Consider the following 24978-nt stretch of genomic DNA (forward strand, 5'->3'; position numbering starts at 1 on the left):
TTTTAGTCTTCACGCGTCATTATTTTACACTTTCATTCGATCTATAGTAGTGAATATTTTTCTACCATTTTCTAATAATATACTATAGGAATTGCTGAATAATATAGCATAGGAGTCGCTGAATAATACATGTACAGTCTAGGATTCGCTAAGGGTTTTTAAAGCTTTTGGGTTTAAGAAGAATTAGATAAATTTAAAATGTTGTCGGTTTTTAGAGAATAGAGAGATTCAATATAATTTTTGTAAAAATCAAGAAAAATAAGGCGAATATTATGTTCCTTGTTTTATTCAAAAGCAGCTATTCTGAAACTGTGACAATCCTGAGAGTAGTCCTTTGATTAAAGCTGCTATCAATATGACAACCAAACCAATTAAAAAGTATCGATAATCCAATCTCAAAGAATTTATGCATGAGTTGTACTGAACAAACATTTTCATGACAACTAAAATACAAAAATCTCACCTGCTTCATTTTAAAGCAAACTGACGCTGTTGAAAGAGACCAAGAGAAATTAAACAAAAAAACACATCACGTTAATTTTAGAGCTAACTACAAATCGGATGTTTTCATTTATCATAATAATGAAAAATTATTGCTGCAATTAATTTTCGACAAGACTACCGAAATGCTTGAAATAACCCAAGCGTGACGAAAAATAATTACCCCGAACATATTGTTTGGAGCATTCTTTATGCGGCACATCGTCATTTGTAATTAGACCGAAAAGAAATCTTCATTAGAGAAACAAAATATATTGAGCATATTACTGTACCTAACGACAGCTATGAAAATGCGTTTTTCATCCATTCTAGAGCCAAAATTTAATATTTTTCTTCCTGGTTTGCAGTTGTTGTTCCTGTCTCGCATCCCTTCTACAGCTCCGGAAACGCAATGAGCTACGGTGCCTTTTTCGGTCAAGGCCCAGGAGCGTCATTCGCTTCAAACAACGTAATAGCTGGCGTTGGAAATGCAGGTCATCCAGGATCACACGGGTTGTCCGCTGGTGAAGGAGCTGTACCAGAACTCAATGAAGCAGAAGAGATACCGGCTGTAAGAGATACTCAGGAAGAGGTTCCCGTCGCCGAAGTTAGTGAGCAAGAAGAGCCTGCTCCAGTAATGGCCGTCATGTTCCCCGCAATGGCCGTGGAAGATGATACCGCGGGGTCTGGAGAGGAAGTCAACGAAGAGAGTTCCGAGGGCGCCACGGGGGAAGAGTCTTCCTCCGACGAACCTCTTTCCGAAGAAATAACCCAAGAGCCCCTTTCCGAAGAAATAACCCAAGAACCCCTTTCCGAAGACATAACCCAAGAACCCCTTTCCGAAGAAATAACCCAAGAACCCCTTTCCGAAGAAATAACCCAAGAACCCCTTTCCGAAGAAATAACCCAAGAACCCCTTTCCGAAGAAATAACTCCAGAGCCACTCTCTGAGGCTATAACCGAGGGGCATCCGTCTCAAGAAGCTACGGAGGAACCGCTATCTCAAGAACACACCGAAGAGCCTCTGTCACAAGAAATTACAGAAGAACCTCAGTCGGAGGAAGCCACCCAAGAGCCAATCTCCGAAGGAATATCCGAAGAGCCGGTTTCGGAGGAGAATGCATCAGAGGAGCCTGTATCTGAAGAAATTTCATCTGATGAGCCTGCATCTAACGAAATTTCCTCCGAGGAACCTGTGCCAGTTGAAGCCGCATCTGAAGAGCCCGTTTCCCACGAACCCGCCTCCAAAGAAATTACGCCCGAAGATCCGGAATCCGCAGAACCTGAATCAGACGAGCCAGCTTCCGAGATGATCCCGGAGAAGCCAGTCGAGTCTCACGAGCATACCCCCGAAGAACCCCCTAGTCCCGTCGTAGCTGAAGCCGAAGACCCAGCGGCCAAGGAGTCAATTCAAGGTTCCACGCCGGACTCCCCCAAGGAAAGTCACGAGATCCCGGAAACTGCCCACAAAGATGACAGCGCGGTCACAGAAGAGCGCGAAGCACCCAAGAAGCCAGCGACTCCGAAGGAGCAGTCACTTCCGGAACAGGAAAAGCCGTCTTCTTTCCCAGGTTTCGGAGGTGCGTTCGGCTGGAATATTTTCCCGGACAAACTTTTCGGCGGTGTGACACCTTACATTGGCGGAGGATCGGGTGGCAGTTCAGGATCTTCCGCTTCGGCGAGAGCTTCAAGTTCCAGCTCCAGCCGGGGCAACGGAGTATCTTTTGCATCCAGCCATGCCTCTGCTTTCAGTGGATCAAGGTGAGGCCACGAACCCGGCACAAGTTGCGATTCTCTATATCGGTATGCCTTATACCTTCCTATAACTTCTATTATGAGCAGAAAGATTCGAAAATTTCATTTCATCATATTAATATACCGTATCGATTAGCATTTTTGATCAGAATCCGTGGAAACGATTATAATTTATTCCACTTCTTTGTTTGTGATACCACAATTTGATGCCACAATTTGATTTTTTCGAATTGATTATTGAAAATGACATTAAAAATGCAAATTGAACTGTTGTACATGTTTGAACTCGTTTATATCATATGTAAGCTTTCTTAGTACAAATGAAGTTAGGACTAAAGTACTTTTACTATTACAAAGTCCTAAGTCAAGACGCTATATGCCCCAGTGAAAGGTAATAACTAAATTGGAAGTCTCATTATGAGGAATTAAGTACTAAGTGATTAGGAAATTTGATCAGGTAATGATTTCCCATTTCCAAATCGCCCATATTTTATCATCATACAATATCCCAATTTTAGCGATCAAAATAAAACCGGTGTCCAAAAGTTGCGACCAAACCGTCACACATCAAAAATTAACTCTCGGTATCTAATATTTGGTTGCGGTGATTTATAAATGGTCTTTTTCATTTTTACAAGGTCCAGTCGTCGATGAGATAATATAACCTCAGCAGACCCTATGAGAAAAATTCGCAGCCTTCTGCCCAGTGAATACAGCTTCACAGAGGATTAACCAACCAGAGAGCACGAACGCACGGCCAAATTCTTTCTCTAACAACCCCTTAAATATTATCAAAGCCATTTCAGAAAATAGCCAAGTCTTGTACATTAACCACAATAGCTCCAGAGCCAAATAAAAAATAATTATTTTCAACAGTAACATTTGAAAGTGTTTTTTTTCTGGTGACATTAACATAAAAGGTATAAACCCACTTAAAAATCCTAAAAACCTACCAATCAACCTGGCAAGCACAACAAAAGAAGAGCTAACGACGCAACAACAATGGAAACCTTTGTGGAATATGATCTCCAAGGTGGCTGATTCAATATCTTCTTAGTCGATAGGGTCCTCCATTTAAAAATTTTAATACAACGCTACACTCAAAATTCTTTATTAGAACTTTATTGAAATAAAATCGTAATGTTACCAATTTTTTAAGGCCTTGCGCGAATTAGGATAATTTTTTTGTTGCACGAGAGGTAAAGTGTCCGAATGTCAACTGCTCCGGGTTCAAAACTGGTTCGGTCACTGTAATAACATAACCTATGACTGGGTGGTCTCAACATTATTTGAGAATAGACAAGCTCAAACAAAGGAGGTAACTGGCTCCTTCAACTGAATCTGGCACGTAGTTGAGTATTGCATGACGTCACGTCTATCTGCCATGGAATTTATGAATGGGAAGAAGGCAACAAATGCCTAAAGTAATGCATGCTTAGTTGAGAGCTAAAGTCGAAACAGATCTAAAATGTTGAAACGGCCAATGATCGCGATGTTTGAAGGAAAAAATAGGAGCCAATCCCAAACGGTTACTCTGCCTACCAGGCATCGATAGCCAAATCAAATAACTTTCGGGGTTTGTTGAAAATATTGGGGATTGATTTTATTCGAAATCTTTACATTCTATTGCAATTTTAAGGGCATTTATTATAGCCAATCAGAGTTTCTACGACACTAAATCAAACACCTCCGCGAGTGTCGAAATTATAAAATTCTTGATTTATTGGGATAAATGCAACGGAAAATGAAATTTGGTTCAGTTACTACAGTTAATTACTCAATATATGTATGGGCATGGTTTTAATAATGTTTCAGCAGTCAATGCAATTTGAGGATCGTGGATTAGCGGGCTATCCGTTCGGGTCCAAATTCCGTCTGATTCGAGGACTATGTGTGGTTTATAATGGTTTAGAGATATTTTTAAGGTACCTAAACAATGAAAGGTTCCACAGGAGCATCTCATTGCTACAATGCTACCACCACATTTCATGACATTTACCATCGATAAAATCCAATTTCATCGAAATGAAAACAATTAATTGAAATTTGAGTGAAGAAGACGGGCAAGGATCATAAAAAAATTAACGTTTTGAATAAGAGGGGGAAATTATCCGATGAAGTGTAGATTGTAAGCGTAAGGAAGGAAACATGGGAAAAAATATAATGAGTGGAATGCGTTATTTATTAGACAGGGGAAGTGCAACTACCTACTCTCCAGCACGTACTTGAGGAATGCTTGGATAACGTGAAGAAAGTTAAATGTGAAATTGTTAGATTGGGGAAGTTATGAGACAATGTAAACAGATGGAAGTTGTGAGAGGTCCTGAAAGAACGTGGAGTGAATGAGGTGTCATCGAATATTACAAAAAAGGTGTTTGAAGTAAGGGAAACCGTACGTGTGAGTAGGAAATTGAGTGACTTGAAAATTTTGTATTAATTGTTAGTATGTCCACGTGGAAAGTAAGATATATGAAGCATTAATATATGCAAGAATACCGGTAGAAAGTTTTCTGGTAGTATTTGGAAGGAGTAAAAAATGACTTTAAGGCAGCAAAAATTCCAATGCATGAAAGTATACTCCTTCCTACGAGTACATTAATTTATAGAAACGAAGATAAGGTATTCCAGATTAGGTGTTGAATAAATTCTGTGGTTATGCGTTAATAGGAGTATTTTTTATTAAAATATGAGTGCATTTAATGAAACTATGATAGATAAGTATGAATCAAGTGTTCAATATTGATTAGGTCACTGTGCGCCAAAGGATGATGGAGGAATCAGCAAAGAGATATAGAAAATAAGATTATGCGGTCTGAAAGAAAGGGGTAGGCCGCAAAAGACAAGGATGAATGTGATCGAAGGAATCAAGACAAGTAATATTAGAAGTCTCAGAATTAGAATAACATGCATTCAGTTGTGGACGATTGTGAATGAAGGGAAAGAAACGCGCGAAAGGAACTCAATATCACGTACCTTCATAATACCTCTTTAGGAAAATTGGAAAAAATAAGATCAAATAAAAAATAATTAGAATACAACGTTTTATAAAATTATCTTAGCCTGAAAAATAGAAACCATTCTTTAAAAAATTCAGTGCACTAATTAGTGTAAGCGCTGTAAAATATGAAGGATAACATGATAATTCCTGAAAGAAGCAAGAAAGCAGATCGTGCAAACTAATCCTCAACATAAAACGGAGCATGAAAGCCGGGGAAAGCAATTAACCAAAAGAAGGCCGAAATGAAAAAGAGAGGAAACTGGTAAGGGCTACCTTCTACTGGTCCAACAGCAAAATAAAGAAGAGCACAGATTACTACAAAGGAAGAGCCAAGGGAGATATAGCCTACTCCCGCTATCTTTTAGGAGAATATACCTTATCATACAGCAGTTTAAACGAAAAAAGCTGATGGAAAAGAAATTAAAATGATAGGTACTGAATGATGTTAGGGAAAATAGAACTTTGTGAGGAAAACTGTATGGAACAAAAGAGAATAATGAGCAATTATGTAATGATGGTCTAAATATGTTCTGTTTTACTATGGCTTGAGAAGTCTAAGGAATTGTTTACTTTTATAGAGACAGTCTACAGCCTAGCTATAACCAGGATATTACCTTAAATGACCTTAAGAGGAATCTAAAGACAATTTCTATTTCACTTATTTTTCGTGTGCATCGATTAATTTATTGTAAATTGTATGCGTCTCAGGCGTACATTAAAATTTAAGCGATAAAACAAGAGTTTTATTCCTTTAGTATGCTAGGTGACTTTTACTCAATTTTATAAAAACACATCTTGAGAACTTCTTAATCTTAGGCATGGCATATTTTCCTAAGTTGCGTTTTAGAAATATTCTGAGCTTAGCATTTGCCAAAGGACCTCCACTGCCATACTCGGAACTGATATCGTTATGGCATTGTGCGGGTTAGGAAATATTTACATTGGTACATTATCATTTACATTTAGTTAAATATGATGCTGATTTTGATAGATAAGTTGTCTGGTGTTTACATAATTCGTCCTTCCATTGCTTAGAGAACTTAACGCTGAATATTAATAATAACGATGAGCGTTCACAACACAAAGGTAGTCATAAACTCACCGTGAGTCAAATGTTAACGAAATTCATAGAGGTGCCTTTGGATTGCACAAATATAGCACAAGAAAGGAAAGCTAAATAAGCATAAGTTCCATTTTGGTTTTTCTCGTTATTATAAATGGGCAGCTCTCTATGAGAATGAATGAAAATGCGTAGGGCAGGGGACACATACATAATGAAAAATATCTGCGGTAAGAACAAAAGAACACCAAGCAAATTCTCGCTGAGAGACATCCGGATGACAATCGTGACAGACTGAATGGAACGTGATGAATTGGACGAATGAGCTATGAATAGAAAGGAACGCACTCGGGTGTAGGAGGATTCTACCGTCCACGGCCGGGCGACAAGCGAATCACAACGATAATGAATGAAATGGTTCAATAATCTTATCGTATGAAGTATAAGTAAGAGAAAGAATCGGAAGATATATTCCGTACGATTTTATAACCGACAAAATTCCAGCATTCACGGTTGGTATGAATAGTAAAATTATAAAAAACTGGCGAGTAAAATTTTATCAGTGTGATAAAAATGTATGGGAAAATTCTTTCATCATTTCGCTCCCGCCAAAGTTATGAAAACCTATTTAAAATATCTTATCACACCTTTAGCAAAGCCGGAAAGAGTTCCTGAAAGTCATTACAGAGGTCGGTTCCATATTTAATTTGTATTGACTATAGATGCTATATAAAATACTGGGTTAGGGAAGCACATTCGTTGGAATTTTTCTGACAAAAAGTCGCTGAAAATATTGCCTTTTTACTTTTAACGTCGTCTACGGCGTGTATCCATATATTTCAAGGAAAATATAACCAACATTATATTGAATGATTAAAATTTAAATAATAACAGCATTGCTATCGATTGACATGGCAATTTCTAGGACTGATATTCGTAAGCCGTGGATATTTTGCAATGCACATTAAATCCGCAAGTATAAAAATATTGATTGCGACGGGAGTATATTCTGACATCATCCCCGAAGATTCGGTGACTGTGCTGGCGATTACCTATTAAGTTAATTGACAACATATTGATATTCTGCCCATGTGAATAGTCGAAATCATGATACTCAACATAAGACAATGAACTCCGACTGACCTTCAATTATAACATTGAGGTGTGACGGTGGCATTAAGCCAAGCCACTCGAAAATCTTTCAAGGTCTCATGCATTTCCCGGCGACGTGTTACCGTAATACAACCTAAGTGCTAACGAACGACCACAGGCGAGTGAAGGAAATAGGTATGCATAGGAGTTACATGCAACTGACTCCTGCCTTGACCAAAACAAATACTTCCGTTCCTTTTAGGTTTGAGTCATTACCTCTTTTCTTTTCTCAGTCCACGTACTCAAATGAGTCCAACTAGCTGGATAGTTTATCCTAAAGTGTCCTTGGCTTTTGATTACGCAGGTCGTGATCACTTCCGGTGAATTTTTTAGTGCTGGAAATTAAAGAGAACTTGGGGCATTAAGCAACTTCCCGTGGAAAGTGAAAATTTCTAATAAATAAACCTGCCTGGTCGTGATGCACAGCTTGCGAAGCTATGGTCTGGTGAAATAAATATTTTACATGGAATAGCAAAGGTTCTCTCTTTACCCAATAAACTGAGAACAAACAAGACAACTGTGGTCTTCGCACAGAAGTCAGCCAACCCTATAAATCCTCCACACCCTATTAGGTGTATTCTCAGCAACTACCGTAAAACGTGTAAGAGTAACTACGGCAGTAGTATCATTTAAATCGTTAACATTATTCGTCTTGATAATAGTGGTATGATTACATGAAATACAACTAAAATACAAATACGGTCCAAGCCTACAGGGTTTGAAGGATATTCTTTTGGTACATGCCTACGCAACAGGTGAAGTTTTTACCTACATATCGGAAAGATAACCCCTAATAAAAAGGCAGATGAATAAAACTTCCGTAAAAAGTCGATTAACGAGCAAATTAATCGTATAAAATCATCAAACGAACATAAATCCACCATGTTCCTTTCTCACTATTGGTGAAAATATTTAAATATAAATTATGATCATTTGACGCTGACTCCGAAAAAGGGCCTCTTCAAAATTCGGTTACTCTTGGGATAAATATAATTTTTCATTTTCCTCCAATCTACTAACATACTCGTAAATCTCCAATCTAATAAAATAAAGTATTGTGATAGGATGGAAATTTTAAGTGCGTCATTTAATTTCCCTGACAGATTTGTTAAAAAATTAATTCCCTTTGCGAACAGGATGCAGGGATGATGACTTCAGTACAATCCAAAATTTTGCAATTTTTAATTAAGGCCCACGATTACGTAACTACCAGTGAAGAGTGGGCAGAGAAGGAAGTACAGAATAACAGTTATTTTAACATCTTAAAATTTCTGATGCACAAGGTCCGCGTAGGAGCTAGATTTTTCTCAGTGCTTATAAAGTTAGACATCTGAAAAAATTATCCATGCATCTAGTTTGCTTAGGTTTCAAGAAGTAACGGCGTTTTTACTCTTCATTTGATTTTATGGTCACGAATGTTTAGTATGTATGTGAGAATTACATAAAAGGAATAAAGAGTTAGCGTGGATTTGAAAACCCTTACGCAAGAAGGACAAGAAAAAGCAGTCAATTTCAATGGCTTGTTCACTGAAATATTGACTAAAAAAGTTATTCTTATCCTAAGGTCTTCAGAGCCGGCCCAATGTGACTCAGTACACACCACAGTTAGGCTAATGGCCACGAGCGCTGTTGAACCTAGGCTTCTTTCTAGTTTCGAAAAACTGCTCATTGCACATGCGGCGATTTGATATTACTGCATAAAATTTCATATGACGCAAAATACTTCCTAGCCGTGATTTTATTTTAGAATATGTATACCACAGTCTTTCAGGAAATCGGTAAATTAGGATAACGAGACTTTATTTAAAACCTCGATCTCATTCGGTAAAATTGCGATATGATAAATAATGCGCAAGACGTGAACAAATTGACCTGCGTATGACCAACTTAATCACTGATATGGGGGGGGGGTAAAACTTGACATAAATATTGATTATTGCCAGGTATTTGGTAATTTGCAGTCAAAGTAATGTTCTAAATAATTGGCGATATTAATAGTTATAGAAATTATAGAGAGACTAACTTTTATAATACCAAAGCGGGATGAATGCATCGCTATATAAATTATGGAGTTTATATGAGAATGAAAAATACATGGTGAATGTCATTCAGTCGGCACCTATTTCAAAAACAGAATTCGTATAAAAGATTGAAACTAATTGTAACACACAAAATGAAATAAACAGGGATATTGGAAAACTCATTAATTTAAGTTTTCTTGCATCCAAATATTCAAGAATGATTAGGAACTACATAATTGTTACCGGACATGCTACTGAGTCGTCATATTTTAGCGTTGTGCAGAAATGTCATTCTTTGCAATCAGAAATTTAGCTCTTATTCATTCAGTTTATTAACTTATGAATGAACTCATGAATGATGGACGAAGACACTGTATCCCACACTTCCAAGGCGTAGACTTCCGCATTGTTTCTATCACTTGCATATCCCAACCCTTTAATATAATACCTCATAGATTCCCTTTGAAGAGGAATCTGGACGAGTTTACATGGCCAACGCACAACCGCCACTGCATAAGTTTCTTTACGAAGGGCTAAATAGCATTTTTTAACTGATATAACAAATGCCCTGGATAATCATGACATTTATTAACAGAGGGAATGAGTTTCCCTCATACTTTCAGCCCAACATGCACGAATATCCGTCTTTCTCGACACATTTCTAACAATAAGAAACTTAACCAGCCACTGACATCACCCCACGGGATACCGTGATTATAAAGGAGAGGTTTTGAATAATGTGCCGTTCATATTGGAAATATAGAACAAAATATTCATAAAAAATCTCCTTAAAAAGAGTCAGTTATTACAATATCTCATAATAAGCTAATTTAAAATCTGGTCGTGGAAACGTTATTGAAGCAGTATCCTTCTCTTCATATAGGATCTTCTTTTATATATATAATATCTAGTCATGCGGGCATCATGTTATCATAGGCTTACTGAGAGTTGTCGCAGAAATGGAAAGGTATATTTTACAGCCATTTACAATTATACCACATGGCTCCCAAATAAACATTTTAAAAATAAAAAAACTAAATAAAAGGATGTGTCAGTTCTCTTGTTCATCCAATATACTTCATATCATGCTGCATTTACTACCCAGTTAGAAAGAAAATGAAAGAAAAATGCCTACAAATGATGATAGAAAAACATTCGTAACGTGTTACGATAAACCTGGGATCCTTGTGATAATTCTGTAAAGTCCGCCAGACATTCTAAGAAAGGGATAATAAATTCATACTTTCGTGAGATGAATCTCTAAGTATGTAAGTTATTTAAGGACAGAAAATTATCCATCAAAGAAAATTTCAAAACAAGTCCAAACATGAATAAATATTTTACTGCGCATGTTATAACTATTGAATGTGAATATTTTTCCACGATACGTTACACAAATTTTCTAAACGATTGCTAATGATACAATAATTAAATTACCCACAATTATCATCGATCTTCTGGCTATACCTCAGACAGAATCATAGCAAAGAATAGTGTTGTTCCAAATTCGTAAAGAATTTTGACGCTAAAAAATTTTCCTTCAAATGTGGAGAGATGAAGCCAAGCCAAGGGCCTTTGGTGGAGATTTTTATCAACGTAAAATTTTTCTTGGACCTACTTCCAGGACGAATGAAATTTTTCAACAGAACACAGACATATATAACGATCTGATTGTTCCAACAAAAGCACTTATGTAAACTCTTGAATAAACCTGAGTTTTTTTTCACGCAAATATTACTACTTAATTCTAGGGGACAAATTTACAGCAATTTTACTGCAGACATACAAATCTATCAATAGGTGCTAAAAAAAATGAAGTTGCATGACGTCCTCCGGAATTCCCAGAGCACGATTTCCCAGAATTTTCTTTGCGCCGTAATAAGAGCTTTAAAAAATGTGAATAAATAAGAGAACAAGAGGAGAAAATTAGAGAATGGCATCAGCGTTGCGAACAGCGTCTTTCAGTAAATGTGCTCACGTTTCGGTTACCAGCGCGGAGCGAAACACGGATCTTAGAAGCCCCATGCCCTAACAATCTATACACGCAGACGTCCCTCCTCTGCCTCCCCCCTTCTTCTCCAGGAGGCGATTTCAATGCCCGCCTCCTCCGGAACCAAATCCGAGAATTCCCACCGTTCCCCTTCACCCCTCCCCGCACACTTTTAACCCTAGTTGACAGTCCCCTGGCGACTCTTATAGTGTGCGGACGTGCAGGAGGCCTGCTGGAGGAGTGGGGTGGGGGCAAGGGGGGGAAAGGGGAGGAGAGTTCAAATGGGTGGGGCGTCCGGGAGGAGGAAGGGCTGGACCCGCGGGTATATAAGATGAGCCTCAAGCAACAGCGGTTAGGCTAGACCGAGAGCAAGAACAAGTTGAGGAGCACAAGAGAAGCGACCGTCCTGTCCTTTCTCAGACCATCTCGCAGCCCACCTCTTTTGACTCATTTCTCTTCATTCATCTGTGGAAGAAGCGCCCAGCTACAACGCACCACCATGAGAACTCTTGCCATCATTTTTGCCATCGTGGGTGTCTCCGCCGCCGCCACCTTCGTTGCGATGGACGACAAGGACTTGGAGAAAGGTAAGATCAACCCCTAACTTTTCCCACTACGTACGTCCTCACAATACAGCATTTTTCTCAGAGAAAGTGTACGGCAAGGGATTTTAGGGCACCATTCATGAAATAAGGATGAGGAAAAAAGAATTTTAGGAGGAAATCGTCCCTAGGCATTATCATTTTTCCAACAGCTTGCATTACGGTCACGAATAGTGCGAGGGCATGATTGCTTCTTGAATCTATACTTTCGGCAATCGATATATTGTGTGCCTTATGATATACTGCTGCCTGGCTTGCCGAAATTCTTTTGCGAGTGAAGCCACACGGCTGATCAATTTTGATTTAATTCCAACCTGCCGTCGGGTCATATATTTTATGGTCCCACCACAGATTTTCCAATCATTATGTGACGCTCTGGATTCTTTTACAACAGTTTCTCACAAAATGAGTAGATTTTATTTGCATTTTGGCAAACCATGAATCAATCATTTCCTTATGCTTTTCATTTCCGATATTTTAAATAGAAATGACGCGTCTCCTTTTGTGATTGCCATATTCCCAATATGCCGCAGGTAATTCTTGTTTCTTCAAGGTGGTATCCCATATACTACTAGTGCGTTCTTCTCATTTTACGTCCGTATTAAAGGTAACTCTTGAATTTATTACTTGTTGAGCAACTCATTTTAACTCCTTCAAGTTAACATTTCCATGACACTATAAAGAAAGGGAATCGATCAAGTGTTTAATTTCCAGTCCTCTCACTTCATACAAGGCAGGACAAAATAATTGGATCTAGGTTAATACTACGTCCCATTAGTCGATTCAACCTGGGGGATATTCTGATTTTAATCTCATCCTTAAATCAATGGAAATAGCGAAATGCATTTTAATAATGATAATCGTCAACTTAAGTGAATAACAGCGTTCTTCGATCAACTTGAGTGAAGTTTTTCACTTCTGATCGAGTTCAATAAGTGAATATAGTAAGAACATAATGCCTTATGCCAACCAAAATTACTTTTATTCCGTTGCGATCAAACTTAAAATACTCCTGGACCTATACTATACGCTCAAGTATAGTTATAAATATTATTTTTTATATATTTGTTTATTAAGAAGACTTTTTAGCCTCGGGATTGCTATTTTTTACTTGCCTGGTCCGAGAGAAGGAACATGATAGGTTCAACAGAGCATTGACCAGGTTTATTTAAAATTCTTTTCCAAAACCCATTCAAATTCAACGGGTTAAGGGACGGACATTGCCGAACTTACTCACAAAGGTTACTGTTCTAAAGACGCGTGACCAGAATGTGTGCATTCCCGTCGAGAGACTGATTCCCATGAGCACGTGGACTGCAGCGAGGGTTGCCTAAACACAAGGAAATGCAGCCCCGCCGCGTCAAAGAGGCACTCGTTTTAACTCTCCCACGGATATACCAAAAAATGTCTCATGGAGTGGCAGGCACGTGAATTAAGCGGAATTATCAAGCAATTGGTTCAATTGACAGAATCCGTTACCCGCTAAGTCATGAGGTATGTTTATCTTCTAACACTGCGTTGAAGAAGTGCGCTGTATCTCATAGCAATGCTGCCTTGAATAAATTATTGTTTTTGCTTTAGTTAACGTTTTTACTATAATTTTTTACGTTTTTTTGATAACTTTAAACGGCGGAATCACTTATATTAAAATAGTATATTTAGTCATTTTTGCTAGCATAACTACGGCAGCTCTTTTTTAAAGATGAACACAATCCGTCCATATGTGATAAAAATGTTACTCTTCTCCTTTCTCTTAATGAATACGAGTTTATGAGATTTTAATAGGATATCCAACATAAATCACTAAATGGTATCTTAATGGAAAAGCGTTAGCAACTGCTATTCGATTCTCAAGTTCTAAACATTGTCTGGCATCCTACGGCATTCCTAAATGCGGTATTGTGCAGTGGTGTTACTCGCCGCTGAGTAGCACATTTCGAGAACACAGCCTCATCTCTGCTCTACAGCGAAATGAACTTTATTCTTCGCATCATCACAGATAGACTTGCTCAATAACTAGGCATAAATGTTTAGCCTACACCAAACGTGAGTTAGCCATGGAATAATTCAATGGAAAAGTAAATTTAACGTAGCTTGAATGTTTTATCAATATATTCAGCAACATGTGAACCCATTTAACTCAGGATACTCGTTTTCATGACTTAAACATGAAAATTCGTAGTTTCATTCCAACATATGTGTTGCCATCAATTCTAAATAAAGGGCTTTCAGAAGCCAAAAGAATACCTTTTCAGCAAGAAAGAATGCAGAAAAAACAAAAATAAATCGAAGCAGGATAAACCAACCGTTCTAGTAGTTCTATAATAGAGAGTCAGCGAATACGATCATGTGGGATGTTAAAGTTGAGAGGGTTTTTGCATGAATGTATACGTCCCTGTGGGTATAGGTTTTGATTGATATGTGTTGATTTTGCATGTGGTTTTGTTCTCTTTTACGGGCGATGACCTAACACTCCCGCCACACGCCCTTGCGGGACATTATGTAGATTTAGAGATGATTTGCTTGTGATAATGTATGGCAATAGTCTCTGGAATTTTTAAAGGACCACCACCTCGTGTTCCTTTGTATGAAATTAAAAGAAACTCCTTTCATTGATATATTTAACTTTATAGTACAGTTTTTCTAACTAATAGAAGGTATGAATTGAATTTAGCATCAAAGTAAGTTATGCTGGCTAGGTGTATAACACCCTTTAAAAATGTTTGCTCTTGGGCAGGGATGGGGAAACTAATCAACAATTACCTTCTCGAGTGTGCATTTTATAATAATAATCTCGCTGTCACGTATTACTCCAAAGAGACAAACTTCCACATGGGTTGATTGCAGCAATTCATGGAATTGACTTCGTTTTCTACATAAATATTACAATTCTCTAAAAATTTGAGCACATAATTTCATTTCCATTTCAGTAATGATGGAGCAAATGTATGCACGAGACCCTAGCCACCCCTTCATGGGTGTCGGGACGATTATGGCCGCCCAGCGCCAGGAGAAGGAGCAAGATGCTGAAACCCCCACCTTGGGTGTGGCTGCAGGGGAGAGGGAGGCGAGGGACGCCGAAGCCACATACGGCGAACCGCAGGCGGACGCGCCCGCGGAGAGCCCCCGGAAACCATTCAACATGTTCGGAAACGGCATGATGGCCATGATGTTCCCGGAGATGATGTTCGGCAGCGCACAGAACGGTGCCGCCCCTCAACCTCAGGGAGACAACGGCCACGCCAACAGCAACGGAAACGGCAACGGCGCCACCCCTTACGCAGCACCCTACCCCGCTAGCAACGGACATGCGGTCAGCAACGGCAATGGCAACAAACGTCCCACCAACGGACAGTCGCGACCAGGCAACGGTCACTCGCGCCCCAACGGTAATGGCAATGGCAACGGCAATGGCAATGGCAAGAGGGGTGGTGGCAGTGCAGCAGCCGCCAGTGCCGCCAGTTTCAACAGGGGGTCCAGTTCCTTTTCGAGCAGCCAGGCACAGGCCTTTAGCGGTAGTTTCTAATCGAGGTAAGTTTCTCAAGAACTATACGGTTATTGATTAAAGTCTCAACGGTTTAATAACATAAACAATGATTAAGTTAACAGTTTCAGGCTTAACTTTGTGGAATTCCTTCATGATGAGGGTAAAAAATAACAGAAACTTTACACTTCCACACATTTTTAATGTCCTACGACCATGGTTTCGATGCTGCGCATCATCGATACCATGGTCGTAGGACATTAAAAATGTGTGGAAGTGTAAAGTTTCTGTTATTTTTTACCCTCATTAACAATGATTATTACCAGTTCTGGGTTGTGGTCTACCGCCAATCGGCCACCACATTTAACTCAGAGAAAATTATGTAGGCCCTTAGAGCGGCTATATACTCCAGTGATAGCTGGTCACTGATTGCCTAGGCTCGCCAGCCACTGCACGGAGTTAAAGCAACAAATCAGTTTAGCAGGTGCTCTAAAATCATTCTCTCGCAATTTTATAATGGCGACCATCCATCTATCAATGCCTATATTTTATTAACATATTGTAAATGTTAAATAGCGCGATTCCTTCATTTAATTTCTACCATTAACGTCCTTTAGGAAAATTCAATAGTTGGAGAAAATATCAGCTCCTTTCATCACGACGATGATATTTATTGATCGCCTATGGTAATAATAAATTTGCTTTACTTTTTCACAGATAAAAGCATCATGGACCAAGGATAAAATGCCATACCGTCATCGCAATTGAAGCCGAGAAAATAAAATTTGGGGGATAATACGAAGAAAAAGAGGAGTGAATATAACAACAACGTGGAATATGCCTCTCGGAGTATAACATCACTGCCATTCCAACCACCGAAAGGCGAAAAACAATCTCATGTCACTCAAATATCTCTTGAAGTTTTACACAGTCTTAGTCAATAAAATATTTTTCATACACCAAAATCATTGTTGAATTCAATTATCAAACCTGGACCAACTCCACGACTGGAATATGTTTATGTATATGAAGTGAAGTATTGAGGCTCACAAGTAGACTCAAATGCATTCGATGATTATTGAGAAGTTATAATGAATCACACCAGAACATCTGGTGATAAGTGTAATCCTTAGCATGATGCAATCCTCTTAATTAATTTAATGCCAATATATTTCACCTAACTTTTGAAACATGTACTTGTCCTTAACCCGAAAACCCAGCACTTACCTCTTGATTCCTTAAATGATAGTTTTTCTCAGTTACCTTATGTAATGTTCATGCATAACTGGTGACCTAACACCCCCCACAACACGCCCTTGCAGCGATTTGCGGGGTATAGATGAAACCCATATTTTCATTTTCATCATCGATTCTTCTCACCACGTTTTTCCTTCAATCGAAAACATAAAACTTTCACCATTCAAAAACTCAGTCCGCACTCTCACAGTACCATTATGTGTTACCACCTCTATAATTATTTTATCCATGGCATATGATCATTCAGCAATAACAATAGTCAGCAAAACAATACGGTTGAGCAATTCTCAAAAATTTCAATCTCTACCAATCAACATAGATTTCAATTACTTGAATTTCCTCTAACTTCCTTCCTCCTCTTTCATATCAAGTTTTTAAAACTTTCCTAAATTATCATAATTCCAAAAATAATAGCCACCGATTTTTACTGCAAATTTAAAACCAATTGCATCCACTTTAAGAACGCTAACTCAACTGCGACAAGTATCAGAAGGAAACTATAAATTACGTTTCTTAAGCCCGAAATTCTATAGATAATCATTCCAAAATAATTTCCAAATTAAGAGGTCGTATTTGTTATTCGTCTAAACAATGTCATTGTTCTTGACACTGCTGCTTCCAAAGAGTCAAAACGAAACGTCTTCTGCCACAAAAACTAATGAATTCTCCCCAGAACCGCAAAAGTGTGTTCAAGGTCAGCCGCATGAGACATCTATCTGATTGTCAGATAAGAAGATTGAACATTTCATCGTCATGGATTCCGCTGTTTTCTTCAATAGCCACAGCATAAAACCTGACTTTCTAGATTCTGAACCTGTATTGTGAAGAGAAGTTCAGAACTTCAGCGAAAGACTTAAACAAGTGAATTGGCTAAAAGTTGAAAATGATGCCGCGGCAAGAGGAGTTGCTCTAATCCAAAAATTTTACTATAAAATTTCGAACGATATGTTTCAAAATCAGTATCAAATATAAATAGTTGAATAATACAGAAATATTTATCCAGAATATAAAAAATACGGCTATCATAATTTAATATGCTAAAGATCTTAGAGAACCCCCATCACTGTATATAGTACGTTGCACGTAAGATGCTGTTTAGTTTGAAATACGTGATTACTCTTTTTAAATACATTCATAATGATTCCATAAATTCATGGATCACTACACCGCACAATACACAGGATTCTTATTACTGCCACTAAAGTGAGGCATGTTTTCAATACTTCAAATGTGTTCACCTGGTGTTCAAGGACAGTAGTTGATTTTCCGCTTATCCCACTTGTGCAGTTTAAAATCCATGGAAGTAATCTACAATTGAGTGAGACATACGGTGATTGTACAATGGATGTTATAAAAATGTGATCGCGAGTACGATAGTTCAAATAAGCTCGTATGTCGTGTGGCAACGAATCCAAGAAGCCTCGGCCACGGACCATCAATTAAACAGTGTGCAAAAGGGACCCTTACATAACCGCTCTCGGCTGCAATTGAATCATTATCGGCAACCTTGCGGAAAATGTGCCCTTCCGCAGAAGTTTATCTGTAGAATTGACAGAAAATTATGAGAATTTAAGAACTCGCAGCGAACTAACGCGCAACGAATTTCAAGCATAAAAAAATTTCAGAATCAGAGCGATACCTTTAAACAGAATTGATCATGTTAAAATTTCACAAAATGCATTTTTTCTTACAAGGGGAAAAAATTGGGAGCATTCAAAGCTTCCATTAAAAAAATTACACCAGTTAAATTTCACCATAAAATACATTATCAACTGCACGTTATTCCTGTTACCTTCTTGGTCTTCAAATTCATTAGCGTCCAATCGAATCCTGCTCTTGAAATTGACGGGCTCTACTTATACTCATGGGGAACATTGGGTTTTGAATGTCTTTTCCATCATAGTGATTCTCAATTTACATTTTCCAACACTGAGCTCCTTGCTTTTCTTTAAATCAATGTTTTTTCCTTCCTCATCGTGTGATATTTTACGTACCAATGGTTAACCCTTCCAATGATGTCATTTATATATAGCATAGGGTCTAATTCCCTTATATCTTCTATAATTTGCTTATCTCAGACTCAGACGGACTCAATCATTTGTGTTTTTCCTGCATACAAATTGCTGTAATAATATTGTTAATTTTTTGTACTACTCCCAATTCATCTTGATGCGTTTCTTTCTTCTAATAGACCCAATATTTTTTGTTTCAACCATGAGTTTATTGACCCTAACTTCCTTTTTCCTAGGATCACGTTTGCAATATTTGTTATATCCATAGTTAAATCCTCTCATCCTTTATTGCCACTGCGTAAATTTATAGTCAAAGTTGTTTTCTTAAATTCTTGTAATACATTTTCTTGATTCAATTTTCCTAAGGACCACTTGGTTCTATAGCTTTCTTGTCGCTTAAATCCAACATTGCACTAACCCATAACAAGGATATATAATCACTATAAATATCGTAGACTGAGTAGCTTTGGCTAGATTCTATATAACTGCGGTATATTGGTCTAGTTAGGAGTCTATTTTTAAGGGGATCCATGTATCCGTTCTCCTTGTGTGGGCATCAAAACCTGTTGGTTATCAACAACTCTCTATGGTCGCAAATTTTTGTTATAACCTTTCAATCCTCCAATTTAGATTTCCCAGGCCAAAATTTCAAACATTTTTCATTCTTACTCTTCTCATACCCAACAGAAAGGTTGAAGTCCACCTATATTAGTATGTTATCATTTCTAGATTTAACAAGCTCTCTTAACTTGTAATTCTCTGTCCCTCTGTGCATTTTCAGATATCAAACTTGTACCATGCATATATATTAATCAGTAAAATAGAATCAAAGCTTACTTTTGTTATTACTATACTTTAATGGGTACTTTCCACTTTTTTGAACCTATTTTCTCTCAAAATAATTTCTACACCGCCATTGCTAATGATATCCTTACCACCGTATATGGTCACAGTCAACAGACATGTTTCCCATATCCCAAAAAGTTTGTTTTTACAATTGGTTTTTGCTTTTTCTAACTTGACAAACTTTGAAAGAGCACGGGCATTTCAACTCCCTATTTTAAAAATTATAGTCTAACTTTATTTCCATATTTCGCTTGATGGCGACCTTATAAGCCAAATTACTTTTGGATCCTGTTTTCCGGCTTCTCTATCAGTAATCCTCGTTTTACTGTCCCTTTCTACGTTGCCGGCTCTTCGAGTAACCATAGAATTGACAAGAGGTGAACTCCCTTTTATCCTGGTAATTACTAGGAAGCCTAAGTCTCATCCAAAATAAGAGAATGACCAGCGGGTAGGTGGAGTTGAAATTAGAATGGAAGGAGGCTATTGTTTACGCATCCCATCTCTCAATATCGAAACAGTATTCCTTTAAGAAATTCATTCCTCAACCTACGAGGGTCATCCGGAAAGTAGTACCCGTTCGTGAAATAAAGACACAAAAGTAAATATTAACAAACATAAAAAATTTTATTTGAAAGAGGATACTTTAAACTACTTCTCAACATAATCTCCAAGCAAATTAAGGCATTTGTCATAACGTGTGACAAGTTTCTGTATTCCTGCTGCATAGTCCTTCGCCGCCAGCTCATTGAGATACGCGAGGGACCCATCTTGCACAAATTTTTGCATAATGCAGATGGTGTTTAACAATTTCATGAACAATTGTTCGAGAAACATTGGGAAAATGCTCACAGATGTCATCAATTGTGACGCGCCGATCGTTCCTCACGAATTCGTCAACTGAGCTCACCAGTTGGTCTGTAATGACAGACGGTCTCCCCGAACGCTCATCGTCGTGTGTGTTCCCCCTCCCCATGTTGAAGTTGCGACACCACCGCCGAACAGACGACTCGTCCATTACATTGTCTCCATACACCTCCTTTAATTGGCGATGAATATCACATGGGCGAACGTTTCTTGCATTGAGGAATTTAATCACTGCCCTCACTTCACAACTGGCGGCGTTCTCAATTTTTTTAAACATTGTAAACAATCACAGAAACAACACAGGCAATGCTAGCGTCACGCAACTTGGCTCAGAGAAGGCAGACAAGCCACTGAAGCTATCTGACCTCGTCCAGCGGCTACTCGCGTCGTCAGCACTTCATGCGGCACGAACGGGTACTACTTTCCGGATGACCCTCGTATATTATAGTATTGCATCCTTTAATCCCAGTCAAGGCGAATGATTTGTACACTTTGAAATTTTTGCATTTTGGTACATCATAACCCATATCCTGTGCTATCTATGCCCAGTGCATCATTTTAGGTCTCACGCCTTCTTTCATTCTCAGTATGGACAAGAATTTTTACTTCTCTTTTACCATGGCTTATCAACACCAAACAATTTAACTTCAATGCATGAAACTGCCATTAGAGCAAAAAAGTTAGATATTACCATTAATATTTCTATTTTTTCAGTTTTTGAGAGCTATTTTGCTGTCATTGATAATGACTGTGTTATTTATTTCATTTTCACATATCTTGCGATCATCTAAACCAGAAATGGCACCCAAAATACTCAACGCAAGGGAAGACAACTTAGGTCCAAGTCTCTGAATTAAAATATTCTGAAATGATTTCGAGAAATTGCAAAATCCAATGGGTTTCCACTAACTTCAAATCATTTGAATAGGCTTTTGAATGAGATTTTTTAATAAAGTAAAATAAAGGCAACATTTTGAAATGACATAATTCCTTCCAAATTTCGGAAGAGTTAGGGCACGAACCGATTCGGATGGAAATCGAATAAAATTGATAGAAAATTAATTTCATTGCAAATGATATTCTAAAAGGATAACATATGCTCTCAGAAATCATAGCCAAAGCTAATATCATTTAAGATTCGTGCTCTGGTTGAACTAAATTTGGCCATGAGTTGCCTTCAAAAAAACGGTGAATGGAGTCAGAAGGACAAGCCCCACGTGCAAACAGCAACTGCCGTAATGGCGGACAAGTCACGCGCGACGACGCGTAGTCCGCGGGGAAAAGAGCAAGGCGGAACTCCACCCTTCAAAACAAAACCTCCAAGCATTCGGTAGCCTTGAGGCCTGATCAGGGAAGATGATTAAACGATTCCTGTCTGCAATAATGTAGGTATATCACATGTCTATATTCATTGACGATAGGGTATCAACTTAAATATTTGTAAAGAATTCCAATAAGATTTTTGCGATGCCTCAAGGCGATGAAGACTACTTGATCAGATAAAAAAAACTGAAAGAAGAAACGTTCACAAAATCGAGAATTAGTATTCTAAACACGAAAAATTATCAGAAAGATCATGTTAAAATTGTTTTATAATAGCAAAATGTATATTTAGTTACAGATATGAGGTTTTCTGAGGTTTACGATGGATTGGTTATTTAAAGAAATTAATCTCAGGGTGGATAATTATTTCTAAACATATTTCGAACCAGAAATTACATAGTTCTATCCGTCTGTCCTGCAAGTCAATCACGACTGCAAGTACATTATAAATCAAAATGAACTTACATTAGGTAGCTGTTTCATGCATTTGATTTTCTGGATACCTTGATTTCGTGGGTGACCACAAGTAGGGTACAATATTACTTGCGTAAGAAAATAACCAAAACTTATTCTACATCAGCAGCTTAGAAAATAGTTTTTAAATGAAGAGAAACGCACAGCGAAAGAAAATGGCTCAATCGGATCGTTAAAGTATAAATTACACAACCCTAAGGACTTGATACGTTGTGAGCAATACCCTAAACCATCAAAACCAACCTTCAGGTTGATCTCTGTGTACAATAAAAGAACCTTTAATTCCTCTTGGCAGAAAATTGTATTATTTTGGACGACGATAGAAGAAAATATCCATAAAAATACTACTTCATGAACCTTAAAACTAAACGTTCCACATGCTTGCATTTATAGAATTACTGATATCCATAATTCTGACCACATTTAAAAGTGAGAATAATGCCCCTCCAATTACACGACTTTTTGAAATATCCTTAGATGAAAAATTATGATCCATTGGAGAAAGACAAAATTGAATAAGTAAATATTTAAGCAAAGATAGCCCTTCAGAGACTTCTATCCCTTCAGAGACTACTACAGAGTATTCTACCCTGCCGGTGACCCCAGCTGGGTAGAATACTCCTGCTAGACCACAACCCAAGTTTCGGCAGTAAAAATTTGGAAATCTAAGTAAAACCCGATGCGTTTCAAATAACACTACATGATAAAACTAAGCTTACTTAAGCTCTAGCATTAGTCAAAACCAGCCTATTCTATAAAAATTCCTGGAAAGTGATTAAATTAAACTATCTTGATCAATATTATTATCCTTAAACGGCGAATGAATTAAACACAGTAATCAACCAGAAGGTCGGTTTAGTAGGTGATGGTAGAGTTCACCCGATACTAAGCCCGACGCCCGACGGCATGTGAACAGCGTGCACATCAGGGTAGGGGGGGGGGGCAGTTCCTTTCCTTGTGCCGGTTATGGTTTCCCAGGAAAATCTGGTACCCGAAAAATCATATAGCTTGGGTGGAGCTGCAGGTGCCCAGAGTGCCTTGCCCGGGAATCTAACCCGGGACCCTCCGGTCAGTAGTCCAACGCTCTACCCACTGGACTACCGCGACCAACTTAAACACAATAACGAAATTCATAAAAAAAACAATGGATGGCCACCTACGTTTCTTTTGGTTAAAAAATAATCCTTGATAAAACCTTCAAATTCAAGTATATATTCACTCGTCTTTCAATCCGAAGTTTATTCTAACCTTCTGTTCTTCCGTATTCAATACAAACCACAATAATCAACCGATAGGTTGGTTCATCGGTGAGTGTAGAGATCACCTAGTACAAAATCCAAAGGCTTGTGAAATTCACAAATCGGTATAGGGATGTCAGTTCCTTTCTCTGGGCCACATATGGTTTCCCAAGAAGAACCGAAACCGAAAAATCATGAAATTTGGATGAAGTTGAGGCGTCCCCAGAGGCTTTCCCGGAAATCGAACCCAGGCCATACGGGCACAAGTCCAGCACCCTACCCTCTGGACTACCACTCCCCCATTCAATGTTGAATATGCACTATAATTGGGGTGGGGTACATAGCTCAATGTTATCATATGAATGAATATCATAGAACTGGGCTATAGACCCCTCAAAAACCACAAAATTAAATTATTTGCATAACTTGTTAGTGTATCGTCGATTTTATTCCTCTCACCCCTTTAGGTGTTCAACAAGAAGATAGAATGAACTAACGCCTCAGGGCACCATAGATTCAAGATTTCTCTAAATTCTTCCCCTTTTATCTCTTGAAACCCATCGCAGTAAAGGCAAGCATGTACTAAGTGATCATTAAAACTGCAATCCGAGCAAACACGAAAACTATCTTACGATTTCTATCTTACGAGCTACCCCTACTACCATGCAATAAAGATGACTCTTCTTTCGTAAAACTATACTTATGGAGATACGGACAGACGCTAAGTACTGAAATACGGCAATGAGATTAAACAGCTTATATATTTAGGAACTAATGTGTGATTACTTAATTGGTTTCCAAGTTAAAAACCTGAATTTCATCCTCGTCATAGGGAAGATGTACCATGGTAATTTACATAGAATACCATAACAATTTCCATAATGACTATATGACAGGCCAATAATGACTATATTTTATTATTTATACGGCATTATAACATTATATACTTCAGAAATGTCAAATAAGTATGTGCATTCAATATAAACAATTCATACAATTTACCCACTGGGACCCAACTTTTTTTCCCAAATGTAATTTTATTTCATTTTGATTTGACCTTGAAATTGAATTCAAAGTAGCCATTCAAATCGAAGGAAGCTGATAAACCATTATTTTGAGATTACAAAAGACTAGTCGCATCTATCTCATGTTCATTGGTAATTATGGACAAACTTACTCAGTGTAATGCATGACCGGTACTACTGAGACATCCGAGAGAGCATGTATTAAGAGACGACACTATCTTGGCACCGTGTCAAACAGATCGGCTGCGACTCACCGGAACCAAATCCATTATTTCCCCCATCCCTCCCCCATACCACGCCCTCGCCGCCCCTGAGCTCTTCGTTGACAGTCCCCGAACGAATCACTTTGGTGAGTACGTGCAGAAAGCACCACGGGAGAGGGAGAGCGGTTGTGGGA

The 24978-nt window shown here is 38.2% G+C and overlaps 1 protein-coding gene across 1 annotated transcript; it reads left to right on the plus strand.

Annotated features, from left to right (window-relative positions):
- Positions 1–892: 892 nt before the first annotated feature.
- On the plus strand, positions 893–2245 carry LOC139693415 (probable serine/threonine-protein kinase kinX). Its single transcript, XM_071591550.1, has one exon. It carries the CDS (start codon positions 893–895, stop codon positions 2243–2245), a length of 1353 nt encoding a protein of 450 aa, XP_071447651.1.
- Positions 2246–24978: the final 22733 nt, after the last annotated feature.

Source organism: Hetaerina americana, unplaced genomic scaffold, assembly GCF_022747635.1.
Source record: "Hetaerina americana unplaced genomic scaffold, ioHetAmer1.1.p SCAF_49, whole genome shotgun sequence".
Taxonomy (NCBI): Eukaryota; Metazoa; Arthropoda; class Insecta; order Odonata; family Calopterygidae; genus Hetaerina; species Hetaerina americana.

Coding starts and splice junctions, on each gene's coding strand:
- LOC139693415 (XM_071591550.1), top strand. CDS start 893: ATGAGCTACGGTGCCTTTTTCGGTCAAGGCCCAGGAGCGTCATTCGCT.